Below are 18,866 nucleotides of genomic sequence, written 5' to 3' on the forward strand. Positions count from 1 at the left end.
TTAAGAAACGCGTCGTCTGCAGACTGCAGTTTTCAATTTCACTCAAAGCAGTGCTACCTTCTGTTCACTGATAAATCTGACGTACGATAATAATCGTAGAGCATATAAATCTGACGTATGATAATAATCGTACTATCGTAGACCATATAAATCTGACGTGTAGGATAATAATCGTAGACCATATAAATCTGAGAAATAACTAGAACGATTTTCATAATATTTAAGTGCGCGCCGATTAGAACCGTACCTTTAGCTCTTCGTTGCTGGCGTACGACAGTAACGCCATCTCCACCGCATAGAACTAAAAACTAACTCTCCTAAAAAAGCAAAATAAAATGGCGGTCTCAAGCTACTCGCTAGTCGCATTTTATTGAAACCAGAGAACGCGGTTTTTTTAAATTTTGAAACGAGGTTTTATTAAATGTTGAACAATGGTTCAAAACTGTGTTATTAAATCTTGTAAGAGTAATTACTCAAACTAAATAAAATAATTTAACTAAAAATAAGAGACTGTGAAATACTTATTTCCGATTACTCCACTTTCTTGAAATTTTCTTCACTGCTTCCTCATTCGCGACCGAAACGAGTCTAGGTGGCGTTACGGCGCTAGCTTCTCCGAGGTTGCGCCTATGATATAGCGTCTGCTACAATGTAAAAAGTCACAAGAACGTTTTTTCTTAAATAATCGTACCTTAATATAAGCAAACGATGCAAAAATTATACTAAAATGCAAGTATTATTATTTATATAGTCAAATTTTCGAATAAAATTAATGAGCCAAAACTAATAGCGTCTGCGGAGTGGTTATCACTTTCGCCCCGCAGTAAGAGGAGCCGGGTTCGATTCGAGCTTGTGGCACTGGGTGAAAACTCGGAGCAACTTCTTCTGGGTTGAGTTTGTAAGTTCTCTCCCCACTGGTTTAAGGGATTTCCCCCGAGTACTTCGGTTTCCCCTTCCATAAAAAGTTGTTGAGGATTAAGGGTAATAGTTAGTGTAGGGAGCTGTTGGCTCGCGTGGCATGAAGGGCTTGCTACCACCCTCCTACGCATTGTAACCCGGCCACCTGAATTAATGGCTTTAAAAGTCGCTTGATGACTTCGGCCTAAGGTGGTGAATTGGGTATTAGTCTAGCTGATTATTATTATTATTACATAAAAGGAAGTCATGTGCCCTGAGACGAAGTGAAAAAACATAAGAGGAAGTCATTATTATTATTATTATCTAACTAGGTTTCAACAGACAGTGTATAGGTTTCAATGGCGAACCAAAGTGGGCGTAGCAATAGTTTTCGGTCACCAATAAGCGGACAAAAATGGAAAAATTAGGAAAATTCTTTTATTCCTGGAGCTTTTGAAAAGGTTGCTATGGAAAGAAAATCTTGCTATCCCGAGGCACGAATTAGCCTATAGATTGTGAAAGCCATTACTAATGTTTCACCGAAACGAGTCTAGGTGACGTAACGGCGCTAGCTTCTCCGAGGTTGCGCCTATGATCTAGCTTCTGTTACAGACCAATTAAAATGTCATAAGATGATAAGAACGTTTTTTCATATAGCGTTTTCCATTTGATTGCTCAAGATTCGCTCCTAATCTGTCTCTGACGTCATAGATCGACTAGAGTAAAACCGCAAATGGTACATTCCAATCGTCTGCTTGTAATTTGAATTCGGCTGATTTGGCAAAAAATCTAAAAGAAACACGCAAAAATTTGCTTCGATCTCGATTCGTTGATCTGTCGAAATCGGCAGATCGGTTTTGGGCGATCTGGGAGCACCCGAGAACGGGAAATGGAACACGCGAAACTTGATCTGAGCAGGCAAATGGAACATAAAATGTTGATCAGATCGATCTAGAGCGGTCAAATGGAAACGCTATTAAAAAATAAATTTTCGATTACTTGGCTTTCTTTTTTACAAATTGAATCATTTCAAACTCAAAGCCCATTTAGCATAAAATATGGCGAAGAACACTTTTCTAATTGGATTTTTTTTGAATATCCATTATGGTTGTCAACATAAATTTGAATAAATAGAATATTCGTGAACAGTACATATGTTATGTCCGAGTCATAATAACTTTCCTGTAGCCAGTTTAGCATTATTTACTTGATGACCAACTGGTTTTAAGTGTGAAATGTTTCGGCTTTCAATTGCTCAAATGAATTCGGGTCAAAGTTATTCAGACATTAAATATGATGAGGAACAACTTTGTAATTGGAACGAAGTTTCTAAATCAAACGGTTCTCGAGATAATTTTTCAATGACCTTGAAGAAACGGTTCAAGGTCATCAATGTTATCATTTTTAATTTTTGCCCAACACGTGTTAAGTGCCACAAAAATTTGAAATTACTACAGGAAACGGTTTTGATGTTATCGACGTGGATCGTTTTTATCTCTATTGAAAATTTGTACAAAAAAAATAGAAAATAGCCAAATATCGGCAAACTTTTTAATCGATATTGTGATAAATAATGAACATTCATCAACTTAAATAAAAAATTGTAACTTAATCTACCTAAATTCGTAACTAAAAGTCACATTAATTCTAAAAGAAATAGAAATATATTAGTTAAAGACCTTTAACGTCGTTTTCCAGAATTACCACTATTTGAACTACGTGGCTTTGTATAATAGTTTCATAACTCTAAAATATCGATGTCTACTTGGTATTGATATTTCCAAAACTAAAGACTGCAAAAAAAATATCTTTACCTTTTAAATCAAGCCTGAATGTATACCAAAAACTATGCAAAAACTCCTACCTCCTACTTAAAATTTCTAAAAAAAATCTACTATTTCTAAGGAGCCTGGTGGAGAATAAAATTTTGCAGTCAAAAATCAAACACCGGTAAATTGTGCGGTGGTTTATAAACAAATATTATAAATTAAAATAAAATTCATACGCGCGATTTATTTTTTTGACTTTTGGCCAGGTTTGGGCTCAGTTTGCCCCACTGTGCGGCGCCAGGAATGTTTTGTAAGGTAGTCAAGTAAGTTTGGAGTCCCGACGGTAAAAGGAGGAAAATCGGTTAATTATTTATTTAGGACCTAAATTTTGGGTATAGATTTTCCTCACTGCCCAGAATTTTGTCTCTCCTAGCTAAATTGACCATTGGAAAAAATCATTTTTATATCAGGGAGGAAACCATTCATTCTTTGGTACAAATATAATTATGATAGCGCCGAGAAGCTGGAAGTATATTTTTCGCAAATAGTTTCCAAAATTTGTTATATGACATTTTATTCACTTATTTTCCCATTACAGACAAACTTTAAATCACTTAAAACGAATTTAAATTTATTCTTCCAGAATCAGATTTTACCATTTTTCTAGTTAGAATCAGTTTCAATGGATCGGAATTAACAGAAATTTAACACTACCTCACTTACACTTTATGAAAAATACGCTACCAAATATGCGAATTCTCGAAATATATAATTTAAATTCTATGTACGTGAGTTCCTTACAGTAAAAGCAAAGCATTAGGAGACCGAAAATTGTTTGGTTGGCTTCTCCCAGAACACCAACTTGAACTCTGGGCAAGGCCAATAGCCAAATCAGCGTGTAAGTACGTTTGTCAGCTTAACTAATTTTCTTTATCAAAAAATGTTTTCAACAGAACCTGGATAATATACCCGAAACATGTTTTCAACTATTATAAAACCAAAATTATTCGTTTAAACGATAAATTTTGAAATTCTAGGAAAATATATACGGTAGCTAGATCTGCGGAGTAGTACTTATAGTATCTGGGTATCCGGCACTCAGGCATACTTACCTGGAGTGGAACTGGCCTTGATCATTAAGGAGGCGGTCCGGGATGAGACTCTTCCATTGCACTCAGGTTGGGTTGACTCCCGCCACTTTCACAAAATGTGATAGATGGTGCTCGAAATTTTTGTTAGCGGGGATCTGCGTACGCGCTCATCCCCCCTCTTAGAATACCAAAATTAAACACACAGCTCTTCACCTACATGTGACTAAAAATTGGAAGAAGAGTCATAAATTAATTATTAAATATGGGAAATTTCGAATGTGTTAAAGGCAGTTGTTAATTTTTTATTATACAAGGTGTTAACTTAAAAATGGACCAGGGCGAATATCTGTTATAGAGCGCTCAGGGGGTCAACCAACTATGAAAATGGCAATGCCCTTGAACCATGTCGTCAAGGTCGTATGAAAATTAACTTGAGAACCGTAAGAGCTACGAAGTTGGTTCCAATTAGAAAGGTGTTCCCCGTCACATTTTATGGCTAACTAGCTTTGACTCGATCTGATTTGCGAAATAGGAAGTTGAGCAATGTTAGGCCAAAATAAAGAAGGACGTTAAGCTGATAACGTGTTAAAGACGATGTTCAACTGATAACTTTAAAAGTACTCTTGTTAGAGTACTGAAATTTGTTAGACAACCTCATCGTGGTTGAGGGTCTTTAGTTTGAAAATTTCCGCTCCCAAAACTCATCTTAGATCACCGGCGTTTCTAGAAATCCTTGATCTGTCCTCTTAAAGCTGTAGTATTTCTGTTGCCTCCAAACGGTTAATATATTGCGGCTCCTTCTTATGACTTTTAACAATTCCAACGCTGCTTAGTGGTTGGTTGCGGAAGTAATTGTCGGAGTTATATTCCCTTTAAGATTTGTGATTTGTCGCCCCAGGATAGGTATTTGGTACCTATCGGATCTTTAGGGTAAAACATTTAAATGGTACGACGATCGATTATAAATATCAAGTCAACTTTGTCACGATTTCAATATTTTCATTTGGGGTCCGGAAAATTCGTCATCAGATGTTTTCGTAACCATTTAAGCGAGCAAAGTAAATAATAAATCAACAGAGATGAACGTTTTCAATATTTTCATTTGGGGTCCGGAAAATTCGTCATCAGATGTTTTCGTAACCATTTAAGCGAGCAAAGTAAATAATAAATCAACAGAGATGAACGTTTTCAAAGATATCTAATGACCAATTTATGGGTCGCAATTTCCAAAATTGGCATAGCACCCACGAAGGCTTTTAATTTCCTATTTATTGATCTATCATTTACCTTTATCAATTAAACGGTTTCAGATATATCTAATTTCCTGAGGCCCAAAGGCTGTGACCGGTTTATTGGCTCAGGTACCCTCTATACCCATAGAACCGCTACTGTTGAGGCCTATATCATACGATATGGCTTGTATCGCAAATACTTATGGCGAAGGTGAAAAATAGACGTAACCCTTTACCTTTCATAGGAAAGAAGGAGCCGTAATAACCATAGATATAGGAAACGTATATAAAGGTCTAGATAAAATATTTCAAAGGGAGTGAATACGGAGGTGACAGCTAGCAGAAACGCGTAATTTCTGCAGGCTATCCTTATAAGGCGCTATCTATCGGTAAGAAAGCTCGTGCTATCGTCGCGAGAGCCATTGTCTCCTGCTTAAAAATTATACTAAAAGTCACCAACAGATGGTGTCTAAAGATTACGGCCTGCGGAAAGGTCAAGCACTTACAAGGAGAGTACCCGAGGTGTTTATTGCCGATTTAGTTCAAAGTCGGCCGTAATGTGGACCTATATGAGATATGAAATTTCCCAAAAGGAGACGTTGCCATGGCAACCGAAAATGTTTTTGACCACTTACAACTAAAATAAGATTTTTCCCTTATTTTACCCAAAATTTGTTACAAATTTCCCGTAAAAATGTTTCAATTTACCCAAACTTTTACCTAAATGTGGTCCAAATTACACATTTCGTGATTTTCAAAATTTTTCAAAATTTTCGTGAAACCGAGAAAATCCCATGCTTTTTTAAATGGAGATTTTATCGTTTTAAGTGATCAAAAACATTTTCGGTTGCTATAGCAAAACGAATGGGTAGTACAACGTCTCCTTTTGGGAAATTTCATATCTCATATAGGTCTACATTACGCCCGACTTTGAACAAAATCGGCAATAAACACCTTGTTATTACTAAAATGCTAAGAGACCTCGCGCTCTTGGTCACGTGCCTTCCTCAGTGTCTGCTAGGTGTCAATTCCATATTTTATGTTAGGCTTAGTCGCCCCGAAATTTATCTAGACCTTTATATACATTTCTTATATCTATGGTAATAACATGGATAAGCCACTGTCTTGGGCTATAAGGCTGGAGGGAGCCAGGTAGCTAAAACCAACACCCAATTTAGGACAACCTCGCGTACAGTGGAATCCTAATAAAAGGGTTCCCAAATCCTGACTATTTTGTTTCATTATATGTAACATAATGAGTGATTATGGTACCTATATCTTAAATACCCTATAAACCTCGTCTACATAGACGAAACATTATAATTCAGTTACTGAAGAACCTTTCTTTGTTTGGCAGAATAAGTCAGTTTCAATTATATAGGACTCATACTCGGTTAGGCAACAAAGCAGACGAGAATCGTACGTTGACATCATACCTCAGTGTGACCTTGGTGACATATAACGTCAGATTAGGCGGGGGAGTAAGCCCTTATGGACCGCCGTCAGCACTCCCACTAATGTCTCATGGAAAACATGGTTCCGAAGAGCACGATGATGATAACCCCGACGGCCCTGGTGTGCAGGTCAAATAAAACTTGGGGAGTCTTCTCAAATCCTTTAGTGCGAGCAGCGATCCGTGGGACTTAAGTGGAACTGGTGAAGAGTGGCCTTAGTTGGTAATCGGCTGCATCCGATCCTAGTCAGAAACGTGACATTACGTAGCAGAAGCTTGAAGAACAAGATATAGATCGGAAAAGGTTTCGAAAAGTGCCCTCGATCGGGATGGGACCACCAGAGCTCAGTCCACGATGAATTGACTGTCCGAACGTAGGCTACCTTAATCTCCTCCAGAGTAAAGGGAAGAATTTGGTCAATAGTAGTAGCCCGCACGAACCGAGTGACACTCGCGAGACCATCGACAGATTCATTGCCCCAGACCTCAACGTGAGCGGGATCCCACAAGACTGTACCAAGGTAACGATCACACAGATCATGGATTTTTGTAACGACCGGGATCAAGAGACCACTTGCAGAGTTGGTTTAGGCAAGCACGTATATAAGGGGGGGTTTAGGGGGTTTAAACCCCCCCCCCCTTAGGACTCGATTCCTTTCTTACGAAAGGAGCGCAACATTAAATGTATTAAAAAACTTAAAAAACTTCGTTTGATACACGTGCGGAAATGTCATTGTCACTCGTCCCGAGTCTAGCCAGTACTTTAAATATGCGTTATTGCTCACGAAAAATTTCGAGCTCGCTGCGCTCGCGATTTCATCGGGTTGTGTTATTACCCGTCCCCCCCCTTAGACTTTCTATATCTACGTGCTTGGGTTTAGGGCTCTCCGAGAGTCGCAGCAGATAACCATATCGCCGTGGAGATGCGACGACGCATAAGAGAAAGCCATTTAAATGGCAAATAGTTCAATTCAATTGATGGAATGGCCAGAGTCGATCTATGAAAGTGCGTCCACAACGAGAAAAGAAAAGGAGAACACCGCACCCGCAACTCGAGAATCTGTAGCTACCGAGCCGTCCGTATAAATCACTATCGCGCCATTAGCATGCATACCGGTCCAGGGTTGAAAAAAGAATTGAATCAACTGAATTGGACAATCCAACGCCGCTATTATCCTAGAGGTGGAGTTCCGATCATGCGGATGTGGCTCCTGGTGGTATGGTAGAGCCAGTATGGGATTGAGCGAGATGCCAAGCCGAGAGTAAAAAGGGAACCGATGTTCCAGAGCCTCCAGCGGGCTTAACTGCGCCCGAAGTATTGCAGGATAGAAAACAGGCGTGTCTACCGCTCCAGATGGAGTGAGAGGGAGAAGATCCATCTGGGCTCGCCGAAAGCGCATGTGTTAGAAGACCCCCTCTGCCTCCAATCTTTGTTTAATTCGGGACACCAAGAAAAGTGCAAACCGCCCAATTTTATGTTTTCTCCAGCGTAGCAAGTGAAGTAGCCGTCGCCGATGAGTAGAGTGGGCTCAGAGCGGAAGATATGACTATATAGAATCCACAGGGTTTTCCGGCCCACACCCCAACGAGTCACCGACATCGCGCGCATGAGATTTGACCACTTCAACGAGGACATTCGTAGAGCGGCGATGTGATGAGACCAAGTGAGGCGATCATCGAAAAGACACCTAAGATACCGGTACGAGGTGAACGTTAAATTGGTGTGGAGTCAAGACTAACGAGGTGATAATCATCGATTTTGTTGAAACTAGGTGGGTATGTAGACCTTATGGTAACATGAAATTTCACCAAGGGAAAAGTTGCAATGGGCATTAGTTTTGCCATGGCAACCGAAAATGTTTTTAACAACACAGTATGTATATTTTCTCATTGAAAATAACATGGGAATCTGAGCACTTCTAAGGGTACCCCCCTGTGAAAAAAATTTAAAACAATTTCAAATTTCTAAATAAAAAAAATAGATCAAAATTGACAAATGAAATGAATTTTAAAATATTTTGATGAAAAAAATGTGTAAAAATTGATCAATTGTTATTTCCAATGGGACAATATACAGACTGTGTTGTCAAAAACATTTTCGGTTGCCATGGCAAAACTAATGCCCATTGCAACTTTTCCCTTGGTGAAATTTCATGTTACCATAAGGTCTACATACCCACCTAGTTTCAACAAAATCTGTGATTATCAAATCGGGTAGTCTCCTCGTAAGTGACAGGGGTCTGGTAGCCGGGGAGCTTTCATGACTGTCATATATTTGCAATTGATTGGTTGAAGAGTCGAACCCCAAACCACACCAAACGAAGAAATCCAGTTCCCGGCCTATCTACATACTACATAGTCGAGAATAGTTGTGGGTAAGCCGGGTCACAGACGCAGGCGGCGATATCGTCAGCATGTTCACCTAGGTGATCGAGGGGGGGGGGGGGGGGGGTGAGCTGTAGGACCCCATGCAGGAAGACGCTGTAAAAGATGGGGCTGACGGAACTGCCCCGAGGAATTCCCATCAAAATTGGATAAGACTGAGAAAGCTGATTCGTCGCCAAGGTGAATTGACTCAATTTTAAGTTACGAGTTAATAATTTGTCATTAGTTCGCCAAAGTAAGCGTCAATTTTCATTATGGAAGCGTTTTAGTTTACATCTCTTTATCTCATTGGCGCCTCAAACTTCTACCATGATGTCCGCGGATCTTCCCTAAGTATAACCATAAGTGTATAACATAAAACATAAGTGTGACACTTCCTATTCTTCACATGCAAAACATTTACTGAGAGCTATTCACAAGACAGACGGCTTTACTGGCTTCGTTGCCGTTTTGCGTCCGCTTGCTAACGCGTCACACCTAGCCTTTGACAGCGTTTCGCTAGGGGGAGTTTTTCTTCTTGTGATGACGTCACTCCGTTACTAGCTCTCAGTAAAATATTCCTCAAAGTGACAAGCTTATGGAACAATATTATAGACTTATGGTTTAACTAAATACATTCTTGATGAGGCGTGGCTATCAAGCAAAAGTTAGCGAGCGAAGGAGATTCCTCTTACGTCGTTATACCTAGAAACAGACTTGGAAATAGGGAGTGTCCGGGTGTCATTGACACTCAAAAAAAATCCCGGGCAATCGAAATAAATCTTTCAAAAGGGGACATCTAATTTAAATGAGAGCCGTTTATTCGCGACCGAAACGAGTCTAGGTGGTGAAAACGTGCTAGCGCCTATGATCTAGCATCCAGTGGCGTAGGAACGGGGTGGTACACCGTACAGGGGTACAATGTACCCCCTTAAAATTGGAAAGGGCGCCAGATTGGCGAGGAAAAACTAATAGCAGCTGCTTTAGCCACTATACCTATCTAGCTTTCAATGGCGAACCAAAGGGGGCTTAGCCTTGGTTTTCAGTCGCGAATAGAAAATTTACAAATATAACCGAAACCTTGCCGAAACTATATGCTTTTTCTACCGTTTATCAACTCTTTCTGACTTCATTCCCGCCCATTACCAAAAACTAGCCTAATTCAAATTTCTTGCATTCTGAAATGGGGTTAAGTCAGAGTTGGCTGGCTAAGCTTTTCGGGGTTCATTTTCTTTCCCATTTCCATGAAAAATAGACTTGAAGGGGTCGTGTGTCCTTGGGAAACCCGGTAAGAATATAGCTATTTCCAATATGCCTAGAAGTTACATACATAAGGTGTATGAGTGATCTACGTAATCATGCCGATAATATTTTTAAGTGTTAGTGCGGGTTATAGGGCCTTTAGCTGATCGAACTTGTTTTGACCAGTAGATTGACTCTTTCTGAACGTGACCTCGGTATCACAATGGATCGTAGTCTTAAATTTCCGACTCATACTCACAAAATTACTAAGCGCATATGCTCCTTTGCTGGTCTTATTCGCCGCAACTTAAATTTTCGATCCCCACCCCTTATCAAACAATTATACAACTCCCTAGCTTTACCACTCATCGATCAGTACCCCCGCCAGGAATTTATAACACACAGGCCCGGTCTTATTTAGAGGCCCCTCATCTAAATATTCTAATTTAGAAATGCCCTATTTTAAAGAATTGTTTTGACTATAGTTAACATTTTAAAATTATGACCCTAATATGTTAATTTAAACGTTTTCTGGGCCCGGTCTTATTTAGAGGCCCCTCATCTAAATATTTTAATTTAGAAATGCCCTATTTTAAAGAACATTTTTGACTATAGTTTAAATTTTAAAATTATGACAGAAATATGTTAATTTAAACGTTCTCTTAGGAAAGATAAAATTTTCTTCCCTGGCAATTTAATCAAAGAATGACACTCTTCGATTAGAGCTTTTACCAAATTCGTCAACCACTAAATTAGGGTTTTCTTTTAAACAATTCGACAAATCCCGATTAATGGACAACGTAGCCCGATTTGAAAGTCTAAATTGTCAAATAGTTGTTCGTAGACGTGTTTCTATTCTTTTCAGTGAACTGAAACTTCTTTCTGAGGTAGTGTTTGCCACAGGAATGCATGAAACAACCTTGTAGTACTTAACCAGGTCAGGGAAGCTAATTTCCATGGTCATTAAATAGTGGAAGCAGTCGCTTACGCTGTTAAATTTTTTGGGGATAATTAGATTTCTCGCAATTTTAATTTTACGTTTTAAGGAATCAAGGTCGAAATGAAACCTATCGTATGTGTTACAATGTGTTAGGATATCGATTTAGTTTAGGAAGTTCTCAGAGTTAGGGTCAGACGCCATAATACCTTTATATAGACCAGAGTTTTCTAATAGTCGTATTTTCATTTCAGAAATACATTTGTCTATTAATTCAAAATAGGTGGACCTCATCTGGTCTATCATGGTTTTTGCTTCAGTTTCCCTGGTCCCCGTTGTACTTGTTACCACAATATGTTTTAATCTCCTGTTAGGGATAATTTTACGCTTCCGTAAAGCTAATGGTTCGCTGTAACGGTCATGTACTGCAATAAAAGCCGATCTGGCGATTTGAGTAGCTTCTTCCCAAATAGAATCAAAGCGTTCAGAGTTTCTACACTCTAAGGTTTTGACAGTAGCTTGGCAAATGGCAACGGCTTACGTAAAAATAACTTTGGAACTTTGTAAATATTCCGACAGGGAATTTGTTACGCCTAATACTTCGTCTAATGCAACGACTAATATTAAATTGTTAAAGTTTTGTAATTGGGATATACCCATGACACGTGGCAGCCTCGTCGTGTTTTCCGTTTTCAATCTGATTCTTTAAAGTTAAAACTACGGAATCGAGTCTATTTCTAAAATAGTGAATCCCCTTTTTTTGCTCCACCATCGAGTGTCGCAGCTCTGTGGCATTTTTAGTATATCGTAGTCTAGATCTTTTTGGGAGTTTTCAAAATATTCACTTCTAATTGAAAGTTGTAAATGGCTTGAGTCAAACCAAGTAGTTCCCTAACTGTCAATATTTTGGAGCAACAGTCAACCAAAACTAAATTTAAGTGGTGGGCGTAGCAATGAACGTACGGACAATGGCCACCTACTGCTTCTTCTACTTTCACCCTTACTCCTTTTACATGTCCACTCATTACACTAGCCCCATCATAAGTCTGTGCAACACAATTCTCCAGTTTGAAACCACCCTCTTTTAAAAGATTAATAATTGCCAAGCTGATACTCTCAGAATCAAACTTGTGTAAATCTGTGAACCCTAGAATTCATTCTACGACAACTATTCATGCTTTAGTATATCGAATACAAAGACTTAACTGCTCTACTCCCGCATTGTCTCGAGTTTCGTCAGCTATTACAAAGTAGAATCCACCGGATTCGTTGACTCTTGAACAAGTATTTTCCTCACTAAACTTACGCAAATGCCAATTATTTCGTTTTGTATGGTGCTGTGCTTATATTTGGCATTATTCGGCATATTATCGCACGTGGATTTTAAATCACGACATTTTCTTTTTAAAAGATCTAATATTGCAATAAAATTTTCCCTATTCCCAATATTGTCAGCGGATGTGTAAGTGTTCGCCTGAAGTGCTTAATCTTGTTGGGCACATAAAATAATAACTTCCACGTGTGTAGATAGGACCTCTCTATTTCTAATTATGTCTAGTCTATGGTAGTCGTTAACCTGGCAAGCTATTGATCCACGGGATTTGGCTTACATGTTGTCTAAGTACATTTTGTAGGCTAGTCCGTGAGGAGATTTTTTGGAAGTGAAGTGTTCTTCGAATTGTTTCCCCATATTTTTCCAATCCGAAAATCCCTTTAGAAATCCAGTATTTTTACTGCCTAAAAAATAACGGCAACAAAAAAATACACTGCATCCTTTGCAACTGAATATTCAATCATTTGATATTTGTCATAGCAAGAAGAATTGAAACCTCGATTTTTACCTCCAATTAATCTTTTAGGAAAATAATTTAGTTTAGGCTGAACTGGAAGGGAATATTTATCTAGACTAATATCCAAGTTATTCAACGCGTGTAAGCCCATTTCTTTTAAATAGGACACGTTGTTTGATCAATTTTGTGCATGTTTAGAGTTGGGGTTTGAAATTACTTCTGCAATTTCTCCTTCATGAGTTAGTTCCATTTCCATATCATTACTGACGTTTGGAAGAACTTCAGCAGTATTACTAAAACAGTGACTGTTATCAGTCCCCAAGGATTCTAAACCCTCTCCCAATTCTTTGCCTAGGTTTTCCTCAGAACTGTCATTATGGCTTTGCGCCGACGATTTCAAAAACGTACCATTGCACCTTTCTGACTACTAACTAAACTATCTTCCCTTTTCCGTTTTTTGTCGTTTTTGGCCCCAGATACAAATTTTCTGGTTATCATATTAAATATTTTAAAAATGCAATAGCGAAATAACCTTAAAAAGGTTTAAGGAAATGAAGCGAAGTTAAAGCTTTGTAGTCTTCAAACAGACTTTATAATAATAACAGCTTTATCTAGCCTTGAAAAAGGCTGTTTGAATAATTAAGCTAGAATAGCTAATTAGCCTTGAAAAAGGCTGTTTGAATAATTTAGCTAGAATATCTATTTAGCCTTGAAAAAGGCTGTTTTAATAATTTAGCTAGAATAGCTATTTGATTATTTTAGCTGTAAATAGCTAATTAGCCTTAATATAGGCTGTTTGGCAAATCAGCTACTATAATGAGACTTTGGAAAAATTTCTGCCTGGGAGAGACTCGAAATCGAGAACTACCTTGTTTGTTCAGGAGCAGAAAACTAAATAAAGAAACGCGCGTTATCTCCGACAAGTCTGACCGAAGGTCTAGGTCCATTCTCTACTGTCAGTGGTCACTGAAATCACGTGATTTCACCAAAGTGACAAAGTGCAAAAAAGAAAAACCCCAAATCCCCAGGACCCTCTCTATTCAAAGTAGTAACTGATACGATGCTTTACGCTTCGACTTCAGCTCCGCGGTTATTTCCCTTCGTTTAAGTCGTATCAAAGAAATCCAGTTTCTCACTTTATGCCCCCTTTTGTAGAATTCCTAGAAACTAAGCTTATGTTTATTGTGTTGGTGTCACTGAGGCGAACAGGTGCATTTTTTTTGCTGCTTCCCTCGCAAGACGAACTTCCCCATACGGGCTAGTCTTTTGTCATTGCCGCGCGCTTTTCGAAACTCGCGTTGGCAACGAACACGCATCTCCCCCTTTTCAAAATTTTACCCCCTCCCAAACCATGGTATCTCCGTTCTCGAAACGGACCCAAGATGAAATATTTTAGTCGGGCTCCCTGGGGCTACCTAGCGAGGATTGGGGGAACTATCGCTGAAGAAAGAAGCGGTTCTGACTGGGTTGTAGAGACACCTCAGGAAGATGACCAACAGAGAAAAATTTGATGGGAGGGTTAAAAGCGGCAGGGATTGGGAAGAACTGGTTTTTGTGCTGCCGATGCTAGGGCTCATTCAACGCGGCAACCGCTGTCAACTCCTAGTCATGTCTCCTGTCTATATCAATGTTACCAGAGTACACTACCAAAGGCAGAAACCACAGTTTGCTGCCTTTGGTAGTGTACTCAGGTAATATTGATTTTGAGAATAGGTGGTTCAAAAGATAACGTTTTTTAAGGGCCTTTTAGGACTCTTGGAAATTGGAATTGAATGGGATATATTTTTTAGAGGACTAGATGACCAATTTTTAAAAATAAATGAAATTTGAAAATCATTTTCGGTCACATTTGGAGGCCCCAGAGGGTATTTTTTAAACTTTTAGAGGCCCCTAAAATAGGCCTAAAATTTTTCAACATAGGCAAGTGCCTACTTGTGCCTACTGCTGGCGGGGGCACTGTCATCGATTACTGTTCCATGCTGTTCCCTAATTTGGACTCCACACCTAGTTACCGATCTCTCTTCTTTGCAAAAAGCTCAAAATAAATTTTCAAAATTAGTCACTTGTTTGGAAAAACAACCTGCCCCTTCCAGGTTGAAAACCCTAGGATTTTAGCCCATCTCCACAAGGCACAAATTCAATAATTTGTGCCTACTCCATAAGTTTTTCTATAACGGCCTCGATCTCAATTTCTCTGACTCTTTCACCCTCATTCTAATTCCACTACTCAATGTCATACCCTAAAGCTGTCCAAGCCTAGGGCCGCTAAGGGCCCGTGTAACAACCCGGCAAAACCATTTTTCCCACAGCATCATTAATGACTGAAATAGCCTGCCGTATGATATGGTCACACAAAAATAAAAATTGGACGTTGATAATTTCGGTTCATGTATTTCTGATATTATTGTTGGTTATGATCCTACTCCCTGTATTCTGAAGCTTGGACATAAGCCCCTGAGGCTTTCCAAGTGTTTTTCTTGAATAAATAAATAAATTGATTCTTTGTTAGTGTTTTTGAAGAGGAACGGTAATGATAGATTATCCTGACCATAAGTAACATAATAAACCTAATATTATGTTACTATGTCCATGACCATAAGTAACATAATAAACCTAATATTATGTTACTATGTCCATGACCATAAGTAACATAATAAACCTAATATTATGTTACTATGTCCTGACGGATAATTATTTAAGTTTAAGGCCCCACTTATCTGACAAAATTGAAATTTCCCGCCAATGTTCATAGCAAAAGTTTTTTTTTTAAATCGATAATTGCTATTATAATTTTCCATACCTGGCAGCACTGTCAAGAGGCCGGTGTTATAGGGTACCATCATGAAAAAAATTAAAACGTAACACCTTATTTTAATTTTATAAAAGCTGTATATACAATATCTATTTAAATTATAAGATTTCCAAATTTTAAAATATTATATAAAATAGTAATAAAAATATTTATTTATTTCAACAGATGCAAGCAATATTAGAGTAATTTTTCAGAACAGTAAAGTTGATAAACAGTCCTACTCAAAGCTGGTCCAAAATTCCGACTGGAAAATAAATTAGAATTAATCAAAGTTAATCAACTAACTCCATCTAAAATATAATAAATTTTGTAATACCTAGTAATTGTGGGAACTTTAATGGCGCTAAGTAATTTCTCTTTTTCAATTTCAGTCAAGCAATTTTTGTAAGCTTCAATTAATCTTGGGGAAAATCAATATTAATTTAAATAATTATACTCAATATATAATTGTGTATATACTTAGCAGGCGTTTCATATTTATTAGTAATGCTAAAAGCCTTTTCTTTGGACAATCCTCTGATCTTCATTAATTGTAAAACAAACAATTCTTTTACAGATAATTTCTAAGAACAAAAAATATTCAAATATTGTATATTAAATTTATGAATTATTAAAAACAACTTCACCTTTCGTTTCATTGATTCTGTATTAAATTTCTTGAAAGTCATAAAAGAATTTTGCGGGCATAATCCTGGTTTTTTAATTTCATCTTTCGTGCAACTTAGCAAAGTCTTATCCTAAAAAATAAATAAAAGCTCATCAATACAAAATATTTTACACACTTTATAATGTTTAGTTTAAAAAATTAAAACTTACTTTATATAGCCTTTGTAAGTGTCTAGTCATAATTGTTAAATAAGCCACTGTATCTTTCAATACGTCTTTCGTGATTTTTAACATTCCGTCTTGTATCTTAATGGGCGTGGGTATTTTAATTCATATTACATACTTAAAAAAAATTATTTAAAATTACCTGAGTATTCGTATAAGCTTGCTTTAGAGTTTTTTCAGGCAGACCCATATTATAGCCGCTAACTCCATAGCCTTCAATTAAATATATTGGGTTTCTTACCCCAGATTGTTTCAGGCGAAACTTTAGAGATCAAAATTGAAATTGAAATTTGCTGTTTTACAAATAAGAGTAAATACGAAAAAGTTGCGTACTTTCTGCTCTTTATATCGGCCATCTTTAATACTCTGTGCCAGATCATCAAGCCGTTTTCTTTCAATAACGTAATCTAAGACTAGTTCAATAGGTTCAGGTATATGCAATTGTCCAGGAATGGGTGAAACGTATTGTTTGGCAATCCATGCAAAATCACCCACATGCAATTTTCTAATTTCAAATTGAACTCCATTCTTTTGAAGTTCCGGAATTATGGCTTTCTTGCAGCTGCCTTTAGACCTATTATAAATAATTTCGATAAATCATTCAATCATTTTGAAATTCAAAAATGCCAAAACCAACCCTCCTTGCGTTTCACAATTGTCAACACACAAAACGACAGAGTATTCCCCAGGTTTCAATGTATACTGAGGACTATAGCTTTCTAGTGGTTCATCATTAACTAAAAGTTTGATCAAAATTTTCAGACAATTGTCCAAAAACAGTAACCAAGAATGTATTTATTATGTAAGCAAAAGGAAACCAATGAGATACTGAGTTGATTTGATTTTCGAGCATGAGAGGGATTTGTAGCAATTCTCAAAATCGTATCAACATAGTTATTTTGCTTAAGTATAAATACATATTTGGCATAACACTTGAAAATATACCCAAGTTAATTGCATCTACACTGTTTTGACTTGACTGAGATGATCTGAATGTGCTAAATGTAGATTGGGAAAAGCTTGGCACTGACGATGAGGCACTTGTTACGACGGAAGAAGAGGTGGATATTGAAGATGCAATTATAGTAGAATGAGATGGTTGGGAATAAACTGATTGCGAGCTGGAAGCTGAGCCTGAATAATCATTGGTTAACGATGTTGTTGATGGGTTATTGTTGACAGAAATAGTTAATTTGAATGCGATTTCTTTTCCTTCATTCGTCAGAGAATATCTGATAAAAAGTTAATATCTTTTATGTTAGGAGTTATATATTTTCAAGCCCATTATCAAGTTTAACCTAGCTGGATTTCCATCTTTAACTACTAGGCCTTTTGTAATCAAGGTACTCATAGAAGACCATGCAGTATAACGACTTCCCGCAACTGGCTTGAAATAATAAGAAAATGGTAAGCCTTTAACCATCAACAACTTTTAGACTTCAAGTGCGCTTACTATAGTGAAGGAGGTATCACATCGTGGTTGGGCTGCCTCTTGAAGCTCGCATTTTTTCATGAAATGCTTATCTTCTTGTTCCTTCATAAATTTATTATTAATCACTTTTTGGCTCCCAAAATAAAAATTCAGAAAAACATACGTCTGCCAAATATAAGGTGACTAATATAGCAAATGGGCCAGTTCCTGGAGTTGGAATGTAACCTTTAGGTTTTGAAGTCTGCAAATAATATTGTCATTGTTAGATTCAAAGGCATAATCAGTGGTGAAAAATACCAACTTTTTTAGATTTAGCTGGTGAAGCAATAGATTTTGTTGGTGAACCTCGGGGTGAGCTTGGAGAGTTTTTTTTCTTTTTAGGTTGAGAAGCTTGAAAGATTGGTCCAGATGGCTCGCTATCAGAATCATTGCCAGATACATCACTCAAATTGTGTGTTTTAAGATATTCGGAAAGCTTGTCATCTAGCATTTTGCATATTTTATCACCAAAATACTCCAGAATTTTGGCTTCCTTGCCACTTTTGAGAGGCAAGGGGTATCTACGTAATGACTGCAACGCCTAAATAATATTGCAAAAGTTAAAAAGCCAAACTTAAAAATATTCAATATACAACTTAAACCTTGGCATAGACATATTGTGTTTTCCAGCCTTTATTAGCTGCTTCAACTTTCCATTCTGTAATCCATTTTTCAAATAAAGGATTTGGGTTTTTAATTTGTATTTTCTTCCTTCGTCTAGATTGAGTTTCTCTTATATTCATTATAGAAAAAGAATTACGACATTGAATAAAAAGATTTGAAAAATAATAACTGCTAAGTTGGGACGCCTTGCAGATCCTGCTAAAACAAAACACCAATTTAAAAACTGCGGTGAGTCGGTGTCGGCACGACTGACTTTGTTCGCGCTACAGCGGCAGACCCATTCGTTGAAGATTCTATATTAATCTATGAGCAAAAGATGTATATGGTTTGAGCACCCCTAGCCGAATATTTTT

At 37.6% G+C, this 18,866-nt stretch overlaps 1 protein-coding gene and 1 non-coding gene across 2 annotated transcripts; one reads left to right on the forward strand and one right to left on the reverse strand.

Annotated features, from left to right (window-relative positions):
• The first annotated feature begins 3,770 nt into the window (after nt 1-3,770).
• LOC149935955 (U1 spliceosomal RNA) lies at nt 3,771-3,933 on the forward strand. Its single transcript, XR_016472624.1, has one exon. It is a non-coding gene; the product is annotated as a U1 spliceosomal RNA (small nuclear RNA).
• Nucleotides 3,934-15,721: 11,788 nt separating this feature from the next.
• On the reverse strand, nt 15,722-18,818 carry mus81 (mus81 structure-specific endonuclease subunit). The gene is made up of 14 exons (XM_090181109.1): nt 18,492-18,818; nt 18,152-18,430; nt 18,014-18,091; nt 17,872-17,952; nt 17,717-17,805; nt 17,364-17,650; nt 17,056-17,155; nt 16,752-16,992; nt 16,561-16,680; nt 16,404-16,499; nt 16,214-16,324; nt 16,047-16,150; nt 15,904-15,987; nt 15,722-15,831 (listed from the first exon to the last, which is right to left on the reverse strand). The coding sequence occupies exons 1-14, from the start codon at nt 18,630-18,632 to the stop codon at nt 15,765-15,767; spliced, it is 1,878 nt and encodes a 625-aa protein (XP_090037235.1). The 5' UTR covers nt 18,633-18,818; the 3' UTR covers nt 15,722-15,764.
• Nucleotides 18,819-18,866: the final 48 nt, after the last annotated feature.

The sequence above is a fragment of the Leiobunum rupestre genome, chromosome 7 (assembly GCF_980474605.1).
Source record: "Leiobunum rupestre chromosome 7, qqLeiRupe1.1.hap1, whole genome shotgun sequence".
NCBI lineage: Eukaryota > Metazoa > Arthropoda > Arachnida > Opiliones > Sclerosomatidae > Leiobunum > Leiobunum rupestre.

Excerpts from the sequence above, each read along its gene's own strand:
- mus81 (XM_090181109.1), bottom strand. The coding sequence starts at position 18,632 with ATGAATATAAGAGAAACTCAATCTAGACGAAGGAAGAAAATACAAATT. Across the intron at positions 17,953-18,013 it reads TCACCTTATATTTGGCAGAC|GAACAAGAAGATAAGCATTT; the intron begins GTATGTTTTTCT and ends AAATTTATGAAG. Across the intron at positions 16,993-17,055 it reads AATTGTGAAACGCAAGGAGG|GTCTAAAGGCAGCTGCAAGA; the intron begins GTTGGTTTTGGC and ends TATTTATAATAG.